This window comes from Marmota marmota, unplaced genomic scaffold (genome assembly GCF_001458135.2).
Source record: "Marmota marmota marmota unplaced genomic scaffold, marMar, whole genome shotgun sequence".
Lineage (NCBI taxonomy): Eukaryota > Metazoa > Chordata > Mammalia > Rodentia > Sciuridae > Marmota > Marmota marmota.
Genome location: NW_025999898.1, coordinates 1,863,417 through 1,887,459, shown reverse-complemented (window position 1 = coordinate 1,887,459; position 24,043 = coordinate 1,863,417). Strand labels below are relative to the sequence as shown.

At 38.5% G+C, this 24,043-nt stretch overlaps 1 protein-coding gene across 3 annotated transcripts in view; it reads left to right on the top strand.

Annotated features, from left to right (window-relative positions):
- Positions 1-24,043, top strand: part of Pisd (phosphatidylserine decarboxylase) — a 122,615-nt gene that overhangs the window by 3,980 nt on the left and 94,592 nt on the right. For all 3 annotated transcript variants that reach the window (XM_048798269.1, XM_015504897.2, XM_048798270.1), the window contains exons 2-3: positions 6,447-6,526; positions 10,156-10,331. In XM_048798269.1, coding sequence (XP_048654226.1) covers positions 6,447-6,526; positions 10,156-10,331 — 256 coding nt within the window. The remainder of the gene's footprint in view (positions 1-6,446; positions 6,527-10,155; positions 10,332-24,043) is intronic.

The window sequence follows — 24,043 nt, the reverse complement described above, 5'->3', positions numbered from 1 at the left end:
TGTCCCTGAGTTCAATACCCAGTACCAAAAAAAAAAAAAAAAGGGAGGATGTGGTCTTATTTTCTCTTTGGAAAAGCTCTCTCTGGCTATTTTGTGGCAAATAGGATATGGAGGGCCAAGAGTAGAAGCAGGGAGATGTGGTATTATGGTCATCTAAGTGAGAGATGAGGTGGCTTGGGCTAGAGTGAGAGTGGTGGTAGGGATGAGAAATGAGAAATGGGTAGATTAAGAGATACTTTCAGAGTAGTTTTCATGCTTTGCTAGTGGATTCAATATGGCTGGTGAGAAAGAACGAACTTAAAAATGTGTCTTAGAGACTGGGGGTATAGCTCAAATGGTAGAGACTTGCCTAGTATACAATAGGCTCTGGGTTTGATCCCTAGAACCTAATAATAAAATAAGATAAAATAAAAATCTTAGGGTTTTGCTGGGTGCAGTGGTGCACGCCTGTCATCCCAGCGGTTCTGGAGGCTGAGGCAGGAGGATTAAAAGTTCAAAGCCAGCCTCAGCAAAAGTGAAACCCTGTCTCTAAATAAAATGCAAAATAGGGCTGGGGATGTGGCTCAGTGGTTGAGTGCCCCTGAGTTCAATCCCTGGCACCAAAAAAAAAAAAACTTGGGTTATTGCTGGGGCTGGGGCTCAGCGGTAGCACACTTGCCTGGCATGTGTGAGGCACTGAGTTCAATTCTCAGCACTGCATATAAATAAATAAAAAATAAATAAAGGTCTATCAACAACTGAAAAACAAATTAAAAAATAAAATCTTAGGGTTTTGACCTGAGCTTCTGGGTGAGTGATTATACCATTTTCAGAATGATAGATTAATTATAGTAATGTTAGTAGTATAACAAAGAAACCCAATATTATCCTCAGTAGCTTAACATAGTAGACGTTTATTTTTTGCTCTTATAAATCTTGGGTGGTCCTGATTGGTGAGGCACTTGTTCTATAAGCAGCACTCCTGGGACAAAATCCCCTGCCATATTTTCTTCCTTTCTTCCCTCCCTCCCTCCCTCCCTCTCTCCTCTCACCATTCTTCTTCCTTCCTGAAGTTGAATCCAGGAGCATGTAACCACTGAGCCACATCTCCAGCCCCTTATTTTTTTTTATTTTGAGACAGATTCTAAGTTGCTTAGGGCCTCACTAAGTTGCTGAGGCTGGCTTTGAACTTGCAGACCTCCTGCCTCAGCCACCAAGTTGTTGGGATTACAGGTGTGCACCACCATGCCTTGCTCTCCTGCCATCTTTCTTTTTTTGGTACTAGGGATTGAATCCAGGGGACTTGACCACTGAGCCACATTCCAGCCCGATTTTGTATTATATTTAAAGACAGAGTGTCACTGAGTTGCTTAGCACCTCACTAAGTTGCTGAGGCTGGCTTTGTACTTTTGATCCTCCTGTCTCAGCCTCCTTAGCTGCTGGGATTACAGGTGCGCGCAGCTGTGCCTGGCTTCTCCTGCCATCTTTTAACATGTGGCTTCCCAACATCTGTATGTTTGTCTGCAACAATCAGGATAAAAGCAGAAAGCCTAGAGGTGTAGTTGTCTGTAGTCCCAGCTACTCTGGAGATAGTGGCAGGAGGATTGCTTGAGCCTGAAAATCCTAATGGTTCTCACAGTTTGCTGGAAAGGAGGCTGGGAAATGAAGAGGAAACAGATTTGATAAACATCTGCCACAGAGAACTTTGGGTGAGGAGTAGGTTGAAGATATGTTAGAGAAGGTCAGGCATTCTGTTTTGGATGAAATCAGTTTGAAATGACTCCAAGTGGGAATGTGGGTAGCCTGTTGGAAATAACAGACTGGAAGTCCTCGGAGGAATAGTGGGGGAAGTCATCCATGTAGGAAACCAGAGGGACCAGAAAGGTAGGAGGAAAACTCATGATCCCTGGAGTCAAATGAGGGTTGAATTTAAAGGAGAGTAAGATCAACTGTGTTATGCTTCTGAGCAATCAAGTAAGGTGAGACCCATGATGTATGCATTGGGGCTGGGGATGTGGCTCAAGCGGTAGCATGCTCGCCTGGCATGCGCCGGGCGCTAGGTTCGATCCTCAGCACCACATAGAAATAAAATGAGGATGTTGTGTCCACCGGAAACTGAAAAATAAATATTAAAAACAAAAAAGATGTATGCATTGGTATTGGCAAAATGGAGGTCTTAGGCAATTATTAGTGATTGATTGATTGGTACCTGAGATTAAATCCAGAGACTCTTTACCACTGAGCTGCATCCCCACATCCCGAGCCCTTTTTAAAAAACTTTTTATTTTGAGTCGGTATCTTGCTAAGTTGCTTAGGGCCGGGCTGAATTGCTGAGGCTGGCTCTCAGGATCCTCGTGCCTCAGCCTCTGGATCCTCTGGGATTACAGGCATTGCGCCATTGTGCCTGGCTCTGTTGGTGATCTTGACAAGAGGTGAGATGATAGGAACAAAAGCCTGATTGAGTAGGATTAAGAGAAGATGGGAGGCAAGGAAGTGATACAGTGAATACAGATAGCTCTTTCAAGAGCTTGTAATGGAGAGAAGAAAAGTGAGATGGAAACTAGAGAAAGAAGCATGGTGGACAGTGTTTATGTAAATTGGAGAAATAAAGCATTTTTATATAAAATGAAAACAGGGACAATCCAGTAATAAGTAACAAGTTGATATAATGGGACATTTGCCAGACATTTGTTCCAGTAGCTAGGACTGAGCAATGTATAAGAAAGCTGAACATTTCATTCTCAGGCAGGTTCCTGAGGGGGAAGATGCATATACAAATCACCTGAGGGCTGAGCAGCCAGTCATAGTGGATAAGTGATTCTCTGTAATTTATAGAACACAGCAATTTTCCTGTAGTCATTTTTTTTTTTTTACCAAAAAAAAAAAAACCAGGAATGCTTTTTCATAGCTCCAGCTATATCTCCAGCCCTTTTTATTTTATTTTTTTATTTTGAGGCAGGGTGTCACTAAGTTGTTTAGGGCCTTGCTAAATTGCTGAGGCTGACCTCAAACTGGTGATCATCCTGTCTCAGCCTCCCAAGTCACTGAGATCATAGGCATGGGCCATGCCAGTGCTCGACAACCCTTTAGTCTGTTTTTATACTTCTAGTCTAATTCTGTTTGGAAAACAGGATTTTTAAAGTCGTTCTTTTGTAGTGAAAGTATCCATTCTAAGAGATGAGCACTGGTCAGTGCTGGGATAACTTTCATATTCTCAAATGCATCCTTTTTGGTATTAATAGCTGTTGTGTCTGGTCTTGGGGGTGGTGATTATCATGGCAAAAATCTTTTTCCCCATACAAACCTCATTTGCCTAGAGAATGAATATAATATTCATTACATTAGTCACAGTATCATGATGTGAGAGTGAGGGTGTTTTTTTAAAAATATTTTTAAAATCTTCAATGGGCCTTTATTCTGTTTGTTTATTTATTTATATGCGGTGCCAAGAATTGAACTCAGTGCCTCACTCATGCTAAGCAAATACTCTATTACTGAGCTATGACCCCAGCCCAAGCGTCTTTTTTTTTTTAATATTTATTCACAATACCTTTATTTCACTTATTTATTTTTTACGTGGTGCTGAGGATCGAACCCAGGGTCCCATGCATGCGAGACGAGCGCTCTACTGCTGAGCCACAACCCCAGCCCCCAAGGGTGTTTTCAAGTGAAGAAAATTTCATGTGGAAAAAATAAAAGTACCTAAATTTGATACAGTTTATAGGATACCTATATGACATAACTGAATATCCATGAACATAAATATTATAGTATAATTGTATATTATAAATGTAGTTCTATTTTTCACAAATATCAATTTAGATATTTATAATAGAGTAAATTATTACTTCTACCATAAGGGCTCCAAGGAAAAAAGAAAAAGAAACATTTACTAACAAGAATATAGTTTACTTACTTTTACATTTCAGGTCAGTATTTAGAAAACCAAAGTATTACCTGAATTGAGATGGCGATGTTTGAGCTTGGTATGGTGACACACACCTCTGATTTCAGACTACTCATCAGGCTGAGGCAAGAGGATCACAAATTCAAGGCCAGCCTTCACAACTTTGTGAGACCCTGTTTCAAAAATTAAAAGAAAGGGCTTGGGATGTAGTTCAGTGGTAGAGCACCCCTGGGTTTCTAGTATGGCAAAAAATAGATAGATAGACAGACGGACAGACAGACAAATGAAAAGATCGGGGATATAATCCAGCTTGTCTAGCATGGGTGAGAACCTGGGTTCACTTTCTCGTATTGCAAATGAAGAAGAAGAAGGAGGAGAAAGAAAGAGAGGGGATATTTATGAAACAAAGAAGAATAAACAACTGAATAAAAATAAATTTTCTTAAATCTTAAAGCTGTGAAAATAATTGATAAGTTTTTTCTCAGTATTTTTGAAACCTAGCCACTCTGTCAATAAAACTCTTTTGGCAAAGCAGCCACAAAAGATAATTCAAAAAATTTTAAACCAGTTGAACCAGCCAGACTTGACATAGATTAGATTAGTTCAATGTGGTTTTCTTTTTGCCACTCTTTTTTCTCCAGCATAAACATTTAAAATCATTAAAATTTCATGGGCTAGGGTTGTGGTTTAGTGGTAGAGTGCTTTTTTAGGATGCGCTAGGCACTGGGTTTGATCCTTAGCACCACATGAAAATAAGTAAATAGAATAAAGATGTTGTGTCTATCTACAATTAAAAAAAAATTCAGCCACCAGAAATATTAGAATCTTAGAGATTAAGGGTTCAGTTGTTTATAGATTATGTACAGCTCTTCTTATGTCATACAGAAACACATGGCTTTGTGTAAGAATGATGGTATTCTTCCTTATCATGATCTTATGCTTAATTAATGGGGAAAAAGATTTTTTTATTGTGAAACAGTTTCAGATTACAGAAAATTATAAAAATAATACACAGAAGGGCTGGGGATGTGGCTCAAGCGGTAGCGCGCTCGCCTGGCATGCGTGCGGCCCGGGTTCGATCTTCAGCACCACATACAAACAATGATGCTGTGTCCGCCGATAACTAAAAAATAAATATTAAAATTCTCTCAAAAAAAATAATACATAGAAATCCCAAATGTTGTCACTGTGCCTGGCAGACTTGACTGGGGTTGTGGCTCAGTGGTAGAGCACTTACCGAGCATGTGTGAGACACTGGGTTTAATCCTCAGCACCACATAAAAATAAAATAAAAGTATTGTGTCCACCTACAACTAAAAAAATAAAAATAAATGTTAAAAAAAAATCCCAAATGTCCTTTATTCAAATTCTGCAAATGTTGACCATTTTTGTTTTATTTTTCTTGTTTCTTGTATGTGTATTTTTGTATATATTTATATATTTTCTTAAACACTTGAAAGCACCTTGCAGACTTGACAGCTCTTTTTTTTTTTTTCTGGTACCAGGGATTGAACCCAGGGGTGCTTTAACCACTAAGCAACATCCTCAACCCTTTTTATATTTTATTTTGTGTATTTGCGGGGGCAGTACCGGGGATTGAACTCAGGAGCTCTCAACCACTGAGCTACATCTCCAGCCTTATTTTGTATTTTATTTATAGAGACAGGGTCTAACCAAATTGCTTAGCACTTTACTCTTGCTGAGACTGGCTTTAAACCCATGATCTTCCTGCCTCAGCCTCCTGAGCTGCTAGGATTACAGGTGTGTGTCACTGTGCCTGGCAGACTTGACAGCTCTTTACCTATAAATTATGTTAGCTTTTTTCCTACAAAGTTTTTCTTTTATGTAATTATAGTGCATTTGTCAAAAACCAAGAAATTAACTGGTACAGTACTGTTATTTGGTCTGTAAACTGTATTCACATGTTGCCAGTTGATGTTATCACTAATTTTATTTTATTTATTTATTTATTTTTTAATATTTTTAAGATGTAGTTGGACACAACACCTTTATTTCACTTTTTTATTTTTATATGGTGATGAGGATCGAGCGCTCTACCGCTGAGCCACAACCCTAGCCCTACTAATTTTATTTTTAATTGATTAATTGATTGATTAATTTTTGGGTACTAGGGATTGAATCCAGGGACACTCTACTATGGGATACATCCCCAGTCCTTTCCTTTGGTACTGGCAATTGAATCCAGGGGTGTTTAACCACTGAGCCACATTCCCAGCCCCCTTTTTTGTATTTTATTTAGAGAAGGGTCTCACTGAGTTTCTTATGGCCTTCCTAAGTTGCTGAGGTTGGCTTTGAATTCGCAATCCTCCTGCCTCGGTCTCTTAAATCCCTAGGATTATAGCCGTGTGCCAATATGCTCATCCCTGCAGTCCTTTTTATTTTTTATTTTGAAACTGAGACTTGCTAAGTTGTGGAGGCTAACCTTGAACTTGTGATTCTCCTGCTTCAGTCTCCTTAGTAGCTGGGGTTACAGTTGTGTGCCACAGTGCTCAGCTAATTTTAAGAAAAATATTTAATGTTCATTTTCGTTTGATTATAGCTTCTGTCACTGTGGAAACACTTCCCTGAGCCATTACCTACAGTCCTTATGGAAGTTGCCCCTTCGAGCTTTTAACACAGGTAAGGAACATTTGGAGATTGTGCCAGTCTTCTCTGTGTCTCAGTGTGCTCAAATTGGAATAAATATAGGGTTATTGTTAGCATTAAATAGTCTGTGAAGTATGTAGCATTCCTGGCACTTAGTCATCACCAAAGTGTTGCCTCTTTTACTTCATTATTATTGTTAGCAGCATAATACTCTATGACTGTACCATTTGTAATTGGACATTTGTTTCTAGTCTTTTTCTACCACAGATAATCCTATAGTAATATATCTTTGTGTATCTTCAGGATAAATTTCTAGAGGTCAGATTGCTCAGTCAAGAGGTTTGTGTATTTTACATTTTGGTATTTAGGCCAATTGTTCTTCAAAGAGAGTTTTATTGTTCCTGGTTCACACTTATAAGCAAGCATTGGCACCCAGCAGAAAGCATTTAGTAGAGTATGACAAGTCAGTCAAAGCTGCCGGCTCAGTGTGGAGGGTACAATAGTTTTCTTGTCCCAAGCAATTCAGAAAAAGAAAAACAGGTATTTTCTTACTTTTTAAAATTTTTTTTTTTTTTTAGTCGAAGATGGACACAATACCTTTATTTAATTTATTTATTTTTATGTGGTGCTGAGGATTAAACCCAGTGCTTCACACATGCAGGCAAGCGCTACAACCCCCAGTTCTTTTTTTTTTTTGGTAGAGCTGGGGATTGAACCCAGGGTCTTGTGAGTGCTGGGCAAACACTTTACCAACTGAGCTATATCCCCAGCCCCCTATTTTCTTACTTTTTGACAAGTCTTTTCTTCAGAGGTACAATATTTAGTTGCTTTGCTTATAGGTTTATCCATCTTACCACAATAGCAGATTTTCCTCCTCCTTTTTCTTTTTTTGTACCAGTGATTAAAACTAGAGGCACTTAACCGCTTAGCCACATCCTCAAGTCCTTTTTATTTTTTATTTTGAGACAGGGTCATGCTAAATTGCTTAGGGCCTCTCTACGTTGCTGAGGCCAGCTTTGAACTTAGAATCCTCCTGCCTCAGTCTCCCAAGCCACTGGGATTATAGGCATGCACTACTGTGCCTAGCTTCCTTTTTTTTTTTTTAAGACAAAATCAGGGCTGGGGATGTGGCTCAAGCGGTAGCGCGCTCACCTGGCATGTGTGCGGCCCGGGTTCGATCCTCAGCACCACATACAAACAACGATGTTGTGTCCGCCGAAAACTAAAAAATAAATATTAAAATTCTCTCTCTCTCTCTCTCTCTCTCTCAAAAAAAAAAAAAAAAGAAAATTCAATTATTTAAAAAAAATAAAGACAAAATCATATTCCATTATATATTGAAATAAAACAGATATTGAGACATAATTCATATAATATATGCCCTTTTAAATGTATAATTCAGTGGTATTTTCAGACTTATATGAACATCACCACTTGCCCATCTCCCTGCACCCATAGAAGACCTTTATCTGTTAAGCTGCCGTGCCCCATTTCTCCCTACTCCCAGACTTTGGTAAGCACTAGCCTACTTTATGTCTACAAATTTGCCTATTCTGGACATTTCACATAAGCAGAATCATGCAGATTACAGCCACTTTGTTTTATGGCACAGGGGATGCTCTTGGGTGCCCTATTATTATTATTATTATGCCCTGTTACACCCAGGGGTGCTCAATTATTGAGCTACGTCCCCAATCCTTAGTTTTTTATTTTGAGACAGGGTCTCAGTTACCCAGGCTGGCCTCGAACTTGCAATCCCCTTACCTCAGCCTCCTAAATTGCTGGGATTAGAGGCATGTGCCAGACTAAAACTTGGATCCTCCTGCCTCAGCCTCCCAAGTTGTTGGGATTGTGCTCAACTTAGTATGCAGCCTTGTATGGCTGGTTTCTTTCACATGTTTTTAAGGTTCATACTGTAGCTGTATCATTACTTCATTTCTTTTTATTTGTAAATGGAATATCATTTACAATATCATGGCCATTCCACATTTTATTTCTGTTCCAATCAATTGATGGGCATTTGTTTTGTTTTTGTTTTTTCATTTTTCTATTATGAATAGTGGTGCTAAATGAACATTTATGTACAGTTTTTTTAAAAATTAGTTGTTGATGGACCTTTATTTTATTTATTTGTATGTGGTGCTGAGAATTGAACACAGTGCCTCATGCATGCTAGGCAAGCGTGCTACCACTGAGCCACAACCTCAGCCCAGGTACAAGTTTTTTTACGATTGTATTTTGTTTTCAGTTTTGTTGGGCATACATCTAAGAGTGGACTTATTGGGCCATATGGTAACTTTTTTTGTTTGTTTTTCTTTTTGCTGTGCTGGGGATTGGACTGGAAACTTTATGTTTAACATTTTGAGAAACTGCAAACTGGTTTTCAAAGTGGCTGTCCCTTTTTACATTCACTCCAGCAGTGTTTGAGGGTTCTAGTTTCTCCACATCTTTTCCAATATTTATCTTTTTTATCATAGCTATCTTGGTGTGAAGTGTATCTTGTGTTTTTATTTGTATTTCCCTGACTGCTAGTGATGTTATCTTGGTTTGCTAGGGCTGCTGTAGCAGAGTGCTGCAAACAGCAGAAATATATTGTCTTGCATTTGTAGAAGTTAAAAGTCTAAGATTAAACGTCAACAGGGTTGCTTCCTTGTGGGCTGTGAGGGAGAATCCGTTCCATGCATCTCACCTAACTTATGATTTGCTGACTGTTTTCAACGTTCCTTGCTTGTAGATCACTCTGATCTCTTCCTTCATCTTTATTCTCCCTGTGTACATGTCTTTTTTCAAATTTCCCCACCGTGTGAGGATACCATTCATGTTGGATTCAGACCTACCCTGACAAACTTACTTGTAACTTCATAACCTCTATAAAGACCCTTTCTCCAACATTACATTCTGAGGTACTAGTGGATAAGGACTTTAGCATATAAATTTTGGTGAGTCACAATTCAACCCTAAACAGATGTTGGACATATTTTCTTGTGCTTATTGACCATTCATGAATCTTTGGTGAAATGTCTGTTTAAATCCTGTATGCATTTTTAAACTGGGTTGTATTTTTTTATGTATGTGGTGCTGGGGATCAAATCCAGGACCTGGAACATGCTAGGAAAGTACTTTACACTGGGTTACTTCCCCATTCCCAGGTTATTCTTTTTTTTTTTTTTTTTTTAATTGAATTGTAAGAACTTATGAGATTTTATATTTCACAATACCAGTGCCTGATTGGAATTGGGCCTATCTTGTAAAAGGAAGATCATAGAGCCCTGGGTAAGAGTCTTGGACCTACTGGTAGCCAGCTCAGCAACCTTGATTAGTTTCTGGATCTCTTTGAGATTCTGTGTTTTTTGTCTTAAATTCTGTGACTGTAGTGGGAGTGAAGGTGCATTGTTGTTCCACAGAAACAATGCCTGTCTTTTTCTTTTACTAATTGATATACTTTAGAGACAGAAGACTCTCAGTATTGATGCAGGGTTGCACCTACCTGTCAGATATCTTATGAGTTCAGTTATCTTTACTGTGTGAGGCCTTCTGAAATGCATTGACTTTTCCTGGCTCTCTGGTGTGTGCTGGGTTTGCATGACTTTTTCCTATTCCTGTTTCCCAGTCTCAAAATTTTTTTCTGTTTCTTTGTTTTTGTTTTTGTTTTTTTGTTACAGATACCAGAAAAGTTCACACTGCCACTGCCCGAACCTTATTCCGGCTGCGCCCCTTGCCTATTCTGTTAGCAACAGGAAGCGGTTATGTAGGGTACCGGCAGTATGAAAAGTATAGGGAGCGAGAGCTGGAGAAGCTGGGACTGGAGATTCCACCCAAACTTGCTGGTAACTGGGAGGTAGGAATAAGGTGGGACCACCTACAGGTCTCACCCAGCACAGCTGTCTGTTGCTTTCTAAATTGCCCCAAAGTTGAAATATTTGAACAAGTCAAATTTGCTTTCTTGGAGCTCATGACTCCAGTGGGTTTTGGCCAAATATAGGAGTCATACCTTTGGTGTCATGTCTGGTTTCTCTTTTGTTTCTGCCCTACTCCTGCTGTCTTCAGGGGCCAAGTAGAAATTTTTAGCTGTTGAAATCCTGAATGTTTATGTCTTACATTGGTTCTGACATCCTGACTATTCTACTGTTTTTGCACTTCTTGGTCTGAGGAGGGTGGACTTTTGTGATGTGGATTAGTTCTCAGGAACCAGACTGAAATAATCAGATTCCATTATTATTGCTCAGAATGCTCTCCACCAATCATACTCACATAACAGGAACAATCTGCACTGTTGTTGAACCTTGTGTCCTATATAATGAACTGTCTTATTCATCTCTGCTTTATGAACAGACACTCTAATATTGAAATTTAGCATAAAGGTGTAAGTTTAAAAATTGCCTTCTTGCCAGGTGCAGTGGCACATGCCTGTAATCCCAGTGGCTCGGGAGGCTGAGGCAGGAATTTTGCGAGTTCAAAACCAGTCTTAGCAAAAGTGAGGCATTAAGTAACTGAATGAGACACTATTTCTAAATAAAATCAAAATAGGCCTGGGGATATAGCTCAGTGGTTGAAATGCCCCTGAGTTTAATCCTCAGTGTTCCCCAACCCCACCAAAAAAATTGCCTTCTGCATCCTTAATTTAACAAAAGAAAAATCTAAAATATCAAAGAACCAATAATAGGTCCCAATAGCGCAGACAAAAGAGGGAGTAAAAATTGAAGCTTTCTGGTATTTGAAAGGGAATAGTGCATTTGGATCTTCTCTTGAACCACTTCATATTGTTGTTCCAGCTCCACTGAATCCAGTCAAATAGGACCTACAGCAACAGGGTGTCAGAATCCTGATGCCAAGTCCCAGTCAGTATCCTTTGTAGCTATATGAAATTGAACATGTCACTTTCTGTCTGGTTCTCTTTGTCTTTAACTATAAAAAAGCAGATTGCATTGGAACATGACTCTGAGGTGCCTTCCAACTTCAACACAGGTTCTCTTGAAATCGTTTTTATCAGGTATGGTGGCATATGCTTGTAATCCCAGATTTGGGAAGTTGAAGCAGGAGGATTGCAAATTTGAATCCAGCTTCAGCAATTTAGAAGACCCCCACCAACTTAGTGAAACCCTGTCTCAAAATAAAAAAAATAAAAGGTCTAGGGATTCTCAGTGGTAAAAGGCCCTGGGGTTCAAGCCCCAGTACCAACTCCCTGCCAAAAAAAATGGAAGTTTTATTGCCATTTGCATTGCATGCTATACAGTAGACTTCCTCCCAAAATTCTCTTTTGGATTTTGGTTTTGAATATTTTTCTCCAATAGAATTCAGTATAAGAATTTTACTTGTGTTGTGTTGTGTTTTGTAGGGGAGGGATACCCATGGGCACTTAACTACTGAGCTACCTCCCAGCTTTTTATCTGAGACATGGATTTAGCAAGTTGCTTAGTGCCTTGCTAAGTTGCTGAGGCTGATCTCAAACTTGTGATCTTCCTGCCTCAGTCCTTTAAGTCGCTGGGATTACAGGCATATACCACCACATCCGGCTCACTTATGTTTTGAATCTGTGAAACTGTGACTTAGTCAGCTGGCCATTCAGATTCATATTGTAGCAGTAACATTAGGAGATATCTGTCTGTAGTTCTCCCCTTTGCCCATGTGCCTATACCATTGGTCTGTTCATATAACCTTGGACTTTATAATAATTACCTCAGATCAAAAAAAAAAGTTTTCTGGTAGTATATCACAGAAACCTTTTTATGAAGGTAATTTTGACATATGTGAGTCATACTTTCAAAATGTGCTGCTTTGTCTCCTATGATCTTGGCAGTTTCCTTCTTAAGTATATCATTCTCCATTAAACTAATAAAGTAAATGTAATGTAAACATGGGTAGCACAATAATGTGATTGTCTGACACCATGCAAATGTCAGACCCAAGCTGGTCTCTTTGACCACAGGCATTTGTTATGTCGACTCTTCCTGTAATGAGCTTGTGTATTTTCAGGAAATTCCCATTCATTTCAAAGGTATTCCAAGAAAATCTAAATTTGGAAGAAATCCGCTTCCAAAAATCATAAGAGCCCAGTACCAATAGTTTTTTAGCATTTACTCTTTGTATAATTGGGATTGCTGCCATACTAATTTGATATGCACAAAATGATTATTTGTAAAAAGGGCAGGGTGAATTATCTCATAAGGTCTAGGGCTGGACAGTGACAGGAGACTCTGGAGTGGAGTGGCATCATGCAGTGTGAGGTCTCAAACCCATCTATTGGTAAAGAACTGGGCTTAAGTTAGATATTGTTCCTTTGTTTGAGTAACATGGTCATAGGACCACTCCTGGATTTTTTAAGTAAGACTCAAGCTTTTCATTTTGGAAAGAGGAAATGATCTGGACTCAGAGTTGACTTTATAAGATTTTAGGAGAGGCAGCAGGTTGAGAAGGAGAAACCTTAATTGGCAGTTGTGAGTTGAGTCCTAGTCCTTTCCCCACTCCATCTAATCACTGTCATTGCAAATGAAAAATAGATTTTCCAGATCTGACTGACCATCAGTCATTGGGGAATTTTAAAAATAATGAGTTCTATAATCTCACCCCTGGAGGTTTAGAAAAGGTAAACAAGCCTCTAAATCTGTGGTATGGGATGTGTGTGTGTGTGTGTGTGTATGTGTGTGTTTGTGTGTGTGTGTGTGTTTTGTGTATGTATTGTGGTATTAGGGATTAAACCTATTGAGCTCAACCTCACCCCCCTTTTTTGAGACAGGACCTTGATAAATTGCTGAGGCTGGCCTCAAATTTGTGATTCTGCCTCAGCGTCCCTAATTGCTAGGATTACAGGAGTGTGCCACTCCATCTGGCTTAATTTTTGTTTTGAATGAAATAGTTTTTAAAATTGTAAAGTACTCATTTAAGAATTTAAGTAGTAGAGAAGAGATTATTTACTAATGCCATTCTCATTCTCCAGAGCAAGCAAGCATTTTTAATATTTCTTACATATCTCTCTATAAAACCTCTCCTTTTTTTAATTTAAAGTTGATTTAATTTTTAAAAAATGATCTTTACTGAGCTAGGGATATAAAAAGTCAGTGATAGAGCACTTGCCTAGCATTATTAAGGCCCTGAGTTCAATCTCTAGCACTATAAGAAAAAGAAAAATTATGAAGACATTTTTTTAGTTTGAAACTGGGTCTTGCTAGATTGCCCAGACTGGCCTTGAATTTGCCATCACCCAGTCTTAGTATTCTGAGTGTCTGAGATTTCAGGCATCCTATCATGCTGTGCCTAAATATATCCTTTTTGATAAACGTATATACCTGTAGAGCCACTGCCACTGCCACATTCAAGATATTTGCCCTTTTTCAATCAGTGTCTCTACACATGGGTTCAGGCAACCACTGAACCACTTTCTGTCACAATATATTTGTCTTTTAACAATTTTATATATATGAAATCATACAGTAAACTCTTTTATACATGGTTTATTTCACTGAAAATAATGTTTTGGAGATCCATGTTATTGCATGTATTGGGTTTTCATTCCTTGGTGCTGGGTAGTATGGGTGCTTCTTGACTTTTGATGAAATTGCATCTTGATAAAGCTATCAAAAATTTTTAAAAAATGCATTTAATATACCTAATCTATTGAACATCATAGTTTAGCAACACAGTACACTATAGATTATCAGTTGTTTACTTGTGATTTCATGGCTGACTGGGACATGCAATTTGATGCCACTGCCCAGCATCTTGAGAGAGTATTTTAATACATATTGTTAGGCCAGGAAAAGATGATTGTTCAAAATATGAAGTATGGGGCTGGGGTTGTGGCTCAGTGGTAGAGCGCTCGCCTAGCATGTGTGAGGCCCTGGGTTTGATCCTCAGCACCACATAAAAGTAAAAATATAAAATAAAGGTTTTGTGTTCAGCTACAACTAAAAATTAAATATTTAAAAAAATATGAAGTATGTTTTTCAATGAATGTGTCAGTAACACTTTTGCACCATTGTAAAGTCAGAGCATCAAAATGTGGGACTGTTTGTATTCTGTTTGTCAGATACACCATAAATTATTTTTTTGAGACGGTCTCACTAAGTTGTGTAGCACCTCATTAAATGCTGAGGCTGGTCTTGAACTACTTGTTATCCTCCTGCATCTGCCTCCTGAATAGCTGGGATTACAGATGTGCACTACTCTGCCTGGCTACTACAAGTTATTTTTAATCCTCCATGTTGGGGGGATACTTAGTTTAATTGCAGCTTTTGCCTATTATATATACAGTAAATGTAGTGTGAACATTTGTGTATAAGTCTTGAAAATTTGTCAAATTTGTTTAGTTTCTCTTACGTTGCCTAAAAGAAAAATTACTGGGTCATAATATAAGTGTGTATTTAACTTTATAAGAAATTGCCAAATTATGGAAGTAGTTGTACCATTTTGCATTCCCATTTCAATATATTTGAATTCTGTGTTCTTGCTAGTCTAATTAACTTACTAGTTATGTTAGATTTTTAGTAGAAATTTCATTGTAGATACTCTGTTTTTCATTGAAAGTATCAAGTTGTTTTATGACTTCCTTTTTTCTATTTATGATCATGTTTTCCATTAAATTTTTGAACATATCATGGCTATTTATATAGCTCTCTCATACATCCTTTTCTCCTAATGTCACTGTCTTCTGTCATTTCTGGGTCTGTTTTTATTGCTCTCCTCCCCCCACCACCCGACCCCAGTGCTGGGGATTAAGCCTAGGGCCTTGTACATGCTAGATAAGCACTCTACCACTAAGCCACATCCACCAGCCCTACTAACTTGTCACTCCCCCCACCCCTGGTTATCAGTCACATTTTCTTCTTTCTTCTAATACCTAATCATTTTGATTCAGTGATTTAAATTGTGAGGTTTTTATTTTTGTGTGCTTTTTACTGAAGGTTATCCCTGATGCCAATCCAATAATGAAGACACAATTTTGAGAAAAAGGGAAAAGAAGGTTTATTGCTTTCTAGCAGAGGACAGTCACAGAGGACTCCTGTCCCAAAGGCTATGATTCTGCCCATCGCAGGAACAGGGAGCTTTTATAGAGGTGATTCAAAGAAAATGAGATTAGGGAGGAGAGATCAGGGAGAAGAAGATTGGGAAAAAGAAAAAAAAAATGTAAGTTTCAAAGCCACAAGGAATATAGTCAAAGCATCCAGTGAACCCCTCTTACATTCTGAGTTTTGTTATTTTCCTTCAGGGTGTTGGACTTTATTCTGACAGGCAGTTAATTTATTTGTGTATCATTTTGATCCTTTTAAAGCTTCATTAGGATAGATTTAGAGTAATCTTTACTTTGGACTAGTTTGGCCCTACTACTGAGGACCCTTCTTGCATCTCTACTAAGTGAGCATTCAGTGAGGACTTTCCATTCCAATTGGTTGAAATGTAGATGTTTCCTGGTCCTGTGTGAGCTTGGGAGAGTGTAAGGTTTAGTGCTCTAAGAATTTTTTTTCAACATTGTGGAATTTAACTGTATATACGCAACTTAGTTTTCATCAAGATGTTGCCAAAAGGTCAGTCCTTAACCCTGATGCCAATTCAATAACAAGGACATGATTTTGAGAAAAGTTACATTTAAAAAACCATTGTTTTGGGCTGAGGTCGTGGCTCAGTGGTAGAGCACTTGCCTAGCAAGTGCAAGGCCCTGGATTCGATCCTCAGCACCACGTATAAATAAATAAAATAAAAGTATTGTGTCCAATTTCAACTAAAAATTAAAAAAAAAAAAACATTGTTTTTCCTTTTAAATGTCCATGTAGGACTATGCTCTTAGGCTATGCTCTCCTGCCAGGTGTTAAAGACCAAGTTGGTCAAAACTGACCTTGTTCCTATCTATTCTTAAGAGTCAGCTGAGATTCCTCAGAGATCACTCGTGGGCACATGTACAAAGTCTCCTGGTTCTTTTAGCATTTTTCTATCAGTGGTGCCACTTGTCAGAATAGGTCAGGTTTGACTGACCATATGTAGTTTCTCTTGGAAGTATCAGGGACATTTCCCTCTTCAATGATCCTCCTCTTTGCAGAATGTGCTCTGGTTGGCTTCCTGTTCTCTAGGGTCCTCTCCATCTCCCTGATAAGTAGATCGGATGACTCAACTAGAGTTGCAGGGCCGAGAGAGGGCTGCCGTCATTCTTTGGGTCCTGGCTGACTGTAGAGGGCAAGGGCCAAAACGTCAGCTGCTTTTTCCTTGGTTCTTTCATTTCCTTGACTTTGGTCTCCAAGTTTTTGTTTTTAAACACCCAGCAAGCCAGTTTCAACAGGCTTAAAGAGGGAATGACTTCAAAATCTATAATTTTACATTATCCCTTTCATTTAATTGGGGTCAGTGTTAGTGCTCCAAGTCAGCATTGTATAGTATCATTTAGTGTCTGTCCTGTAGGTGATAGCTTATTATCTCAGATTAACCAGTTTCTTTCTTTCTTTCTTTTTTTTTTTTTTTAAAGAAGCAGTACCTTTGCAAAACACTAACAGGCAACAGTTATAAAGTTTACAAGGAAAATGCAAAATGAAGAGCAAAAACATATTCAGTTTGTGTAATAGCTATGAACAAAGAGAAAAATCTTGAACCTTTACTTAGTTATACATTATATCCCCTGTTTGAAATCACAATAATCTTTACAACAAAAAATCAGTCTTTTGAACACAACTTTAAATGAGCTGAAGTCTAGCTTATTTTGGAGCCATTCTAACATGGAGTAAGGTGGGAGGCAGAGCCTTATTTCAGGTAAGGGAGAGGGGCTTTTCACAATTAATACAATACAGCATTACACCTGAAACTTGAATTACAGACAGGCTAAGTTCAGAGAGCTTTTAACTTTCATTTTGTGGAAGAAGTGGCAGAATGGTTCCATGTTTTACAGTGTCACCTTTAAACAGATCAGGCTTTCCTTAATACCTTCCAAAAATACATTTAAATTTCAATTCCAGTGTGAAGAGTAACACAAAATTGAATATATAACTTATTGACAAATTACTTTATCCAGGCATAAAACATCAAATGACATGAACAAATACCAACCAAATTTGTTATTTTTATTGGAGATCTTTGCTATACATAATTTTAGTTTGGAGAACAGTCTGGCTCTCCTAAGTTTTACATTTATCTTAAGTTGAATTTTTAAAGTACAATTTAGAATCTAGAGTGTACAATAATAATAGTCACAGGTCTGCATGGGTTGATAAAAATCTAAGAATAGCCTTAAATCTCTTATACATTTAGGAAACAGTGTTCACCATAAGAAATTGACTTAATCAAAGCAAACAGGTATAAGACAGGTCTTCAAATGACAGTGTGGCCCTTCTATGTCAGATACAATGTAAAAAAGAGCACTTATTGGTTATCTTGCCAGTAACATTACATAAACTTTCATTTTATAGACATTTACATAACTCTTAGACAAGGCTTAGAAAGAGAGTTCTCAGATACATACGTATACCTAGTCACCTATATTTAGGGTGTCAACTATATTGTTATAACCTAAATAACAGTTGTTTGTTTAACCAGTTACAAAGTAATCATTTAAGACTTTAAAACAGGTACAAACTCTAATTACTAACAAATGCAAGAAAATTATCTCAGTAGATAAGAGCATATCAATGTTTCAAGCTTTGCTTCATATCAGTACATTGAAGTTCAAGTAACTTTGTGCTTATTATAGCCAATTTAATCATAAACACAAATTTTTTGAGATTTACCTTCGACAAACCTTCTGTGACATTCTTAGACATTCACAACTTTACATCCTTAGTTTTGTCTTCTTTCATCTTGGAATTTAGCCCCAGAATATTACTTTACCCAGATAAAATACTTTCTCATCCAGAAACATTTCTTTTGCCTTCTGATTTTCCGTACTAAAATATATTTTTTATACCTATAACTTTCTTTTATCTTTTCAAGTTTTGGATCCTTTCTTAAATTCATATTCTGAAACAGACCTTATGAATGTTATCTGTGCATTTAATTTACACAAGTTATTTTATCCCAGGAAAGGGTTGGGCAATCCAGCATATACAAAAAACAAACAAACAAAAAAACCCCTATGCTTTTTTCTCCCAGGTTGCATTCAAGGTGTTGGAGCACAGGAAATTTTTGAGCCTGACCTGTCTCCGTTATCATTATCACAATGCCATCAACTTTAAGTGAGTTCCCCACTGTTATTTGTATCCAGAGGCTCCTTTTTGGCCTTTTTTCTTACACTAGGCATATTGACATGCAATGGAGGTGGCCCTTTCCATCCTTTTCTTTAGATTTCCTTGAGATCTTTTTGCAGAAGCTGCCTACAAACACAGGTTGTCCTATTTTCTGTCTTTTCTTTTCTGTGTGCAATTATTTATTCTGCCAATCTCCCCAGGCATTTAGTTTGATGGGATACTATTATAGCAAGAATTGCTTTGTCCCAGTGGTGAATATTCCCTGGCCAATTGGGGTCTCCTGTCATATCTTAAAAAGAGAGTCCATTTCTGTCCCCAGGTCATAAATTGATAGTGCTAGAACCTACTGCCATATCCTTTGTGGACAATAGCCTTCACTTCCCAGGAGCAAAAGAGGCTGGAAGGCAGGGCAGAGTCCAGGTTCTCTTTGGCCATTTTTCTACAGCCCAAGCAGCTTTGGGGGGATTTTTTTCTTCCCCCAGTTTAGGGCTAGTGTCCTTGACATAGTGAGTTGATTGCAGCTGCCTGGGGCCAGGCTGAGAAACAGTGCTGGGACTGCTAGCACTGGGTTTAAAATAGTTAATCCTTTCTTCTGGTATCCTGCTGTCCTTGCACATCAGAGGCAGTGCCTTTTGACACCTTCAGCTTAATTTTTGATGGTTCAGATCCCTCATCATGCAAATGCATAAATGTCAGTATATAATCTATTTCATATGCTTTAACCCTTACAGACCAATTTCAGAGATTGTATAATAATCCAGAGAAACCCTTTTCCTCTTAGAAAGGCTTATTTCTATAGGTGGCCCTTGCAGCCAAGATCTGTCTCCTCAAGAGACTAGCAGTAAGTTCAATGCAGCATGGCCCATATCTTAAAGGGCCAGTAACTGACAAAAAAACAGACAAGAGGATCATCCAAACCAGGGCCGACAGATGGGAACCTTTAAAACAGACAGACCTTGCACATACAAATTTCTTCCACTCACTTTACCCTTTTGCAGACCAACTACAACTGCAAGATTATATTATATTGTAGAAATCTGCTTGAAAGCCACATCATTACAGTACAACATTATCTTAGGCAGACTTACAGGTGGCCCTTTCTTCAACTCATTTTACTTCTGACAGACCAACTCCAATTGCAAGATTGTACAAAAAAGAAACAGAGACAACCAGAGACAACTCCCAAACTATGGCCAACAGATGGGAACCTTTAAATTGACCAGCCAAGATCTTTCCTAAGAGACTACCCATAGAATCAGTGTAGTACTGGCCATGTCTTAAAATCGGCAGTAGCAGATACAAACAAAACAGACAACCAGAGGGGATTCCCAAACCATGGCCAACAGACAGGAACCTTTAAAACAGACAGACCAGACGGGAAAATCCCAAGTTCCAAACTCTCACTTAACAGTGACTTCTACACCTGTGGCACCATGGATGTCCCCACAAAGGGGAACCAGATGTGTAGAATCAAGGGTCTATGTGCACACGGGGAAGCATACTCAGTGGCTAAAGTTGTCACGACTTTCCTGAGTTCAGTTTCCTTTTTCTCAAAGTTGAGCAACTTGTGCAGTTCAGGAAGAGAAGGTGGGAGTTCCCCGAAGCAAAAAGAGCTTTGGCAGCTGCTAGGGAACCTTTACCCTTTTGCAGAACAACTACAAGGTTGGTCCCTCAGTCCCTCCCTTTACTCACAGAAACAGCTCCTCTGGTTCTGTCCAAGGCAGACTCACACCGTTTCCAAATTTCTCCAGTGTCAGCTCTCAACAAACTCACCAGCCATCTTGTATCCTCAGCATGGAAGTGGGATTCCATGGAGAGCCAGACCTGCCCAAGAAAGCAGGAGCAGGGGCTGCTCTTGGATACAATCTAGGTCGCCAGATTTGTTGCTGAAATCTCTGTTTTTGTTCCTGATGCCAATCCAATAACGAGGACATGGTTTTGAGAAAATTGAAAAAGAAGGTTTATTGCTTTGCTAGCAATAAACATTGTTAGCAATAAATATTGCTTTGCTAGGGAACTCCTATCTTGAGAGGCTGTGATTCTGCCCGTCTGCAGGATCAGGGAGCTTTTTATAGAGGTGATTCAGAGAAAATGAGTTTTCGGAGAGAGATCAGGAAGGAGAAGATCAGGAAAAAGAAGATCGGGTAGGAGAATGTCAGGGAGATGAAGGTTGGGAACAAGAAAAAAAACTAAGTTTCAAAGTCACAAGGGATAATCAAAGCATCAAGTGAATCCCTGTTACAAGGAGATTCAGGAACTCCCCTTGAAAATTTATGGACATTACTTTCTCCACATAACTCCCTCCTTTCTGATTCTCTACATTAAATAATCTAGCTCTTTATTGGTGTGAAGTCACCTGGGTTTTATTACTGACATGCAGGAATCATTTCAGCAGGAACTCATGGGAGAACCTGTATTATGTATTGGGAATGATTGCTTATAGAAGCTGTTACCACCCAGTTAAATATCATTTGTCCCCATGTCTTATAGTCATAATACACCATGTTGGCCTCCTGATCTGTGCTTTGAATTCCTATAGGCCAAGGTTGAATTATGCATGCTTCAGGCTTCCAGAAAGTCCTTTATCAAACCTTGGTTTGGTGATGATAGTGTCTCCTTGTTTATTGGACAAAAGGCAAGAAGATGCTAGGAGGACAGGGAAGACACGCTTTGTGCCCAGAGGACACATTAACATGAAACCTGGGATTGGAAGCCATGAAAGTGATGACTGATAATCCCTGGAGAGTAAAGTTAGAGGTGAAAAACATGGGGACCACTCTCCCATGCTTCACTTCTGTTGCCCACTGTTAGTCTTTATTACCTCTGTTTTATGAGCATAGGTGTCTCTTTGTCCATTTGTCCCTCTATCTCTTCCTTCTTCTCATTACCTTCTCCTGTCACTTTGCCATTTGTTCTGACTAATGGCATTCTCACTTGCCCTCCGTAGAAACATTTTCCAAAATATTTTGGTGAAGTATACCCACCAGAGTTTTGGGGATACTTCTTTCTCTTTGCCAGTGCCATCTCTTCATTTCAACACCCCATCCTCATCCCCTTGGTAAGATATACTGTCATAGCTCTAGCTGTTGTAGCCAAATAATACAGACTAGGTGGCTTAAACAACAGAAATTTATTTTCTTACAGTTTGGAGGCTGGCAGTTCAAGATCAGGGTGCTAGCATAGTTGTGCTCCAGTAAGAGCACCTTCCTGGCTTACAGATTGTTGCTTCCTATGTCCTCTCATGGTTGAAGGCAGGGTTTGGTGGAGGGGGCACCCTCAGTCTCTCTGGTGTCTCTCTTCTTTTAAAGGCACTTAATTCCATCTTGAGGACCCCACCCTTACAGCATCATTAAACCCTTAGAGGCCCCATTTTTAAGTGTACAATTCAGCAACATTAAATACAGTCAGTGTTTTTGTAGCCATTACCACTACTCACTTCTAGGATTTTTTCGTCATCCTAAACAGAAATTCTGTACCCACTAAATAATACTACCCATTCTGCCCTACCCCAGTCCCTGGTAAGTATTGTTCTACTTTGAGTCACTATGAACTTGCCTATTTTAGGTACCTCATATAAGTGAATCATAAAATATTTTTCCCTTTGCTTCTGGCTTCTTTCACTTAGTATAATATTTTCAAGGTTCATCCTTGTTCATCTGTGGATAAGCTTGTATCAGAATTCCATTTCTTTTTCTGGTTGAACAGTATTCTGTTGTATGTATATACCACATTTGATTTATCTGTTCATCTGGATATTAATGAATTGGTAGTAGTTAATGGATTTGGCTTGTTTCTGCCTTTTGAGTATGGTGAATGATGCTTCTGTGAAAACTGGTATATAAGTATCTGCTTAAGTCTCTGCTTTCAATTTTTTTGAGTTAATACTAAAAGTGGAATTGCTGGATTATATGATAATTCTGTTTAACTTGTCAAGGAACTGCAGAACTTTTCCAAGCATCTGTACCATTTTACATTCCTACCAGCAATGCACAAACTTCTAGTTTTCTGTAATCTAACCAGTTTTTGATAATAGTTATCTTTAGAGATATGAAGTGGTATCTAATTGTTCTTTATTTTCATTTTCCTCATACTCATTGGCTATTTATATATAGTAGCTCCCCTCTTTTTTAACTTTCTGAAATTGTACCTACAGTCAACTGTGGTCTATAATTAAACAAACAATTCCAGAAATAAACAATTCATGTTTTTAATAACTTTCACTAGAATATATCAATATAATTGTTCTATTTTGTTATTAGTATTGCTGGTAATCTCTTTTTACTTTTCCTAACTTACAAGTTAAACTTTTATCATAGGTATGCAGGTATAAGAAAAAACATTGCCAGGGTATGTTGGTGCATATCTGTAATCTCAGCTACTTGGCAGGCTGAGGCAGGAGGATCACAAGTTTGAGGCCAACTTTGGCAACTTAGAGCCTGTCTCAGATAGAATTAAAAAGGGCTGGAGGGCTGGGATTGTGGCTCAGCGGTAAAGCACTGGTAAAGCGAGGCCCTGGGTTCGATCCTTAGCACCACATAAAAATAAATAAATAAATAAATAAAGATATTGTGTCCCACTACAACTAAAAATAAATAAAAAGTTTAAAAAGTTGGGGGGTTGCTGGAGATGTATCTCAGTGGTGAACTGCCCCCCAGTGTACTCCCTAGTACTGTAAGAAAGAAAACAGAACAACTTGGTATATATAAGGTTTGATACTCCCCTTGGTTTTAGACATTGTTGGGGGAGGGTCTTGGATAAAGGGGCACCGCGTAACTTCTTTAGAGAAATGTCTATTCAAGTCCTTTGCACATTTTAAAATTGGATTTTTAATGTTGAGTTATAGGAATTATTTATATGTTCTGGATGTTCATCCCTTAACAAATACACGGTTTGCAGATATTTCTCCCATTCTGTGGGTTGTCTTTCACTCTCTTGATAATATCCTTGGGTGCATGAAAGTTTTAAATTTTGTTGAAGTTCAATTTTTGTGTCTTTTCTTTTGTTGCCTATGCTTTGGTGTCACCTATGTTTTCTTCTAAGAGTTTTATAGTGTAAGATCTTATGTTTAGGACTTTGATCCATTTTGAGCTAATTTTGAATATGGTGTAAGGGAACGGCCCAACTTCTGCATGTAGATGTCCAATTTTCTCATCACCATTTGTTTTAAGATTGTCGTTTCTCCATTGACTGGTTTCAGTGCCCTTGTGGAAATCAACCTCTGTGTTAGTAAGTTTTTTGTTGCTGTGACCAAAATACCCAACAGATACAAATTAGAGGAGGAAAAGTTTATTTTGGCATATAGTTCCAGAGGTTTAGTCCATGGTTGGCTGAGGCCATTGCTTTGAGCCCAAGATAAGGTGACTCATCATGCTGGAAGGGTGTGGTGGAGGAAAGC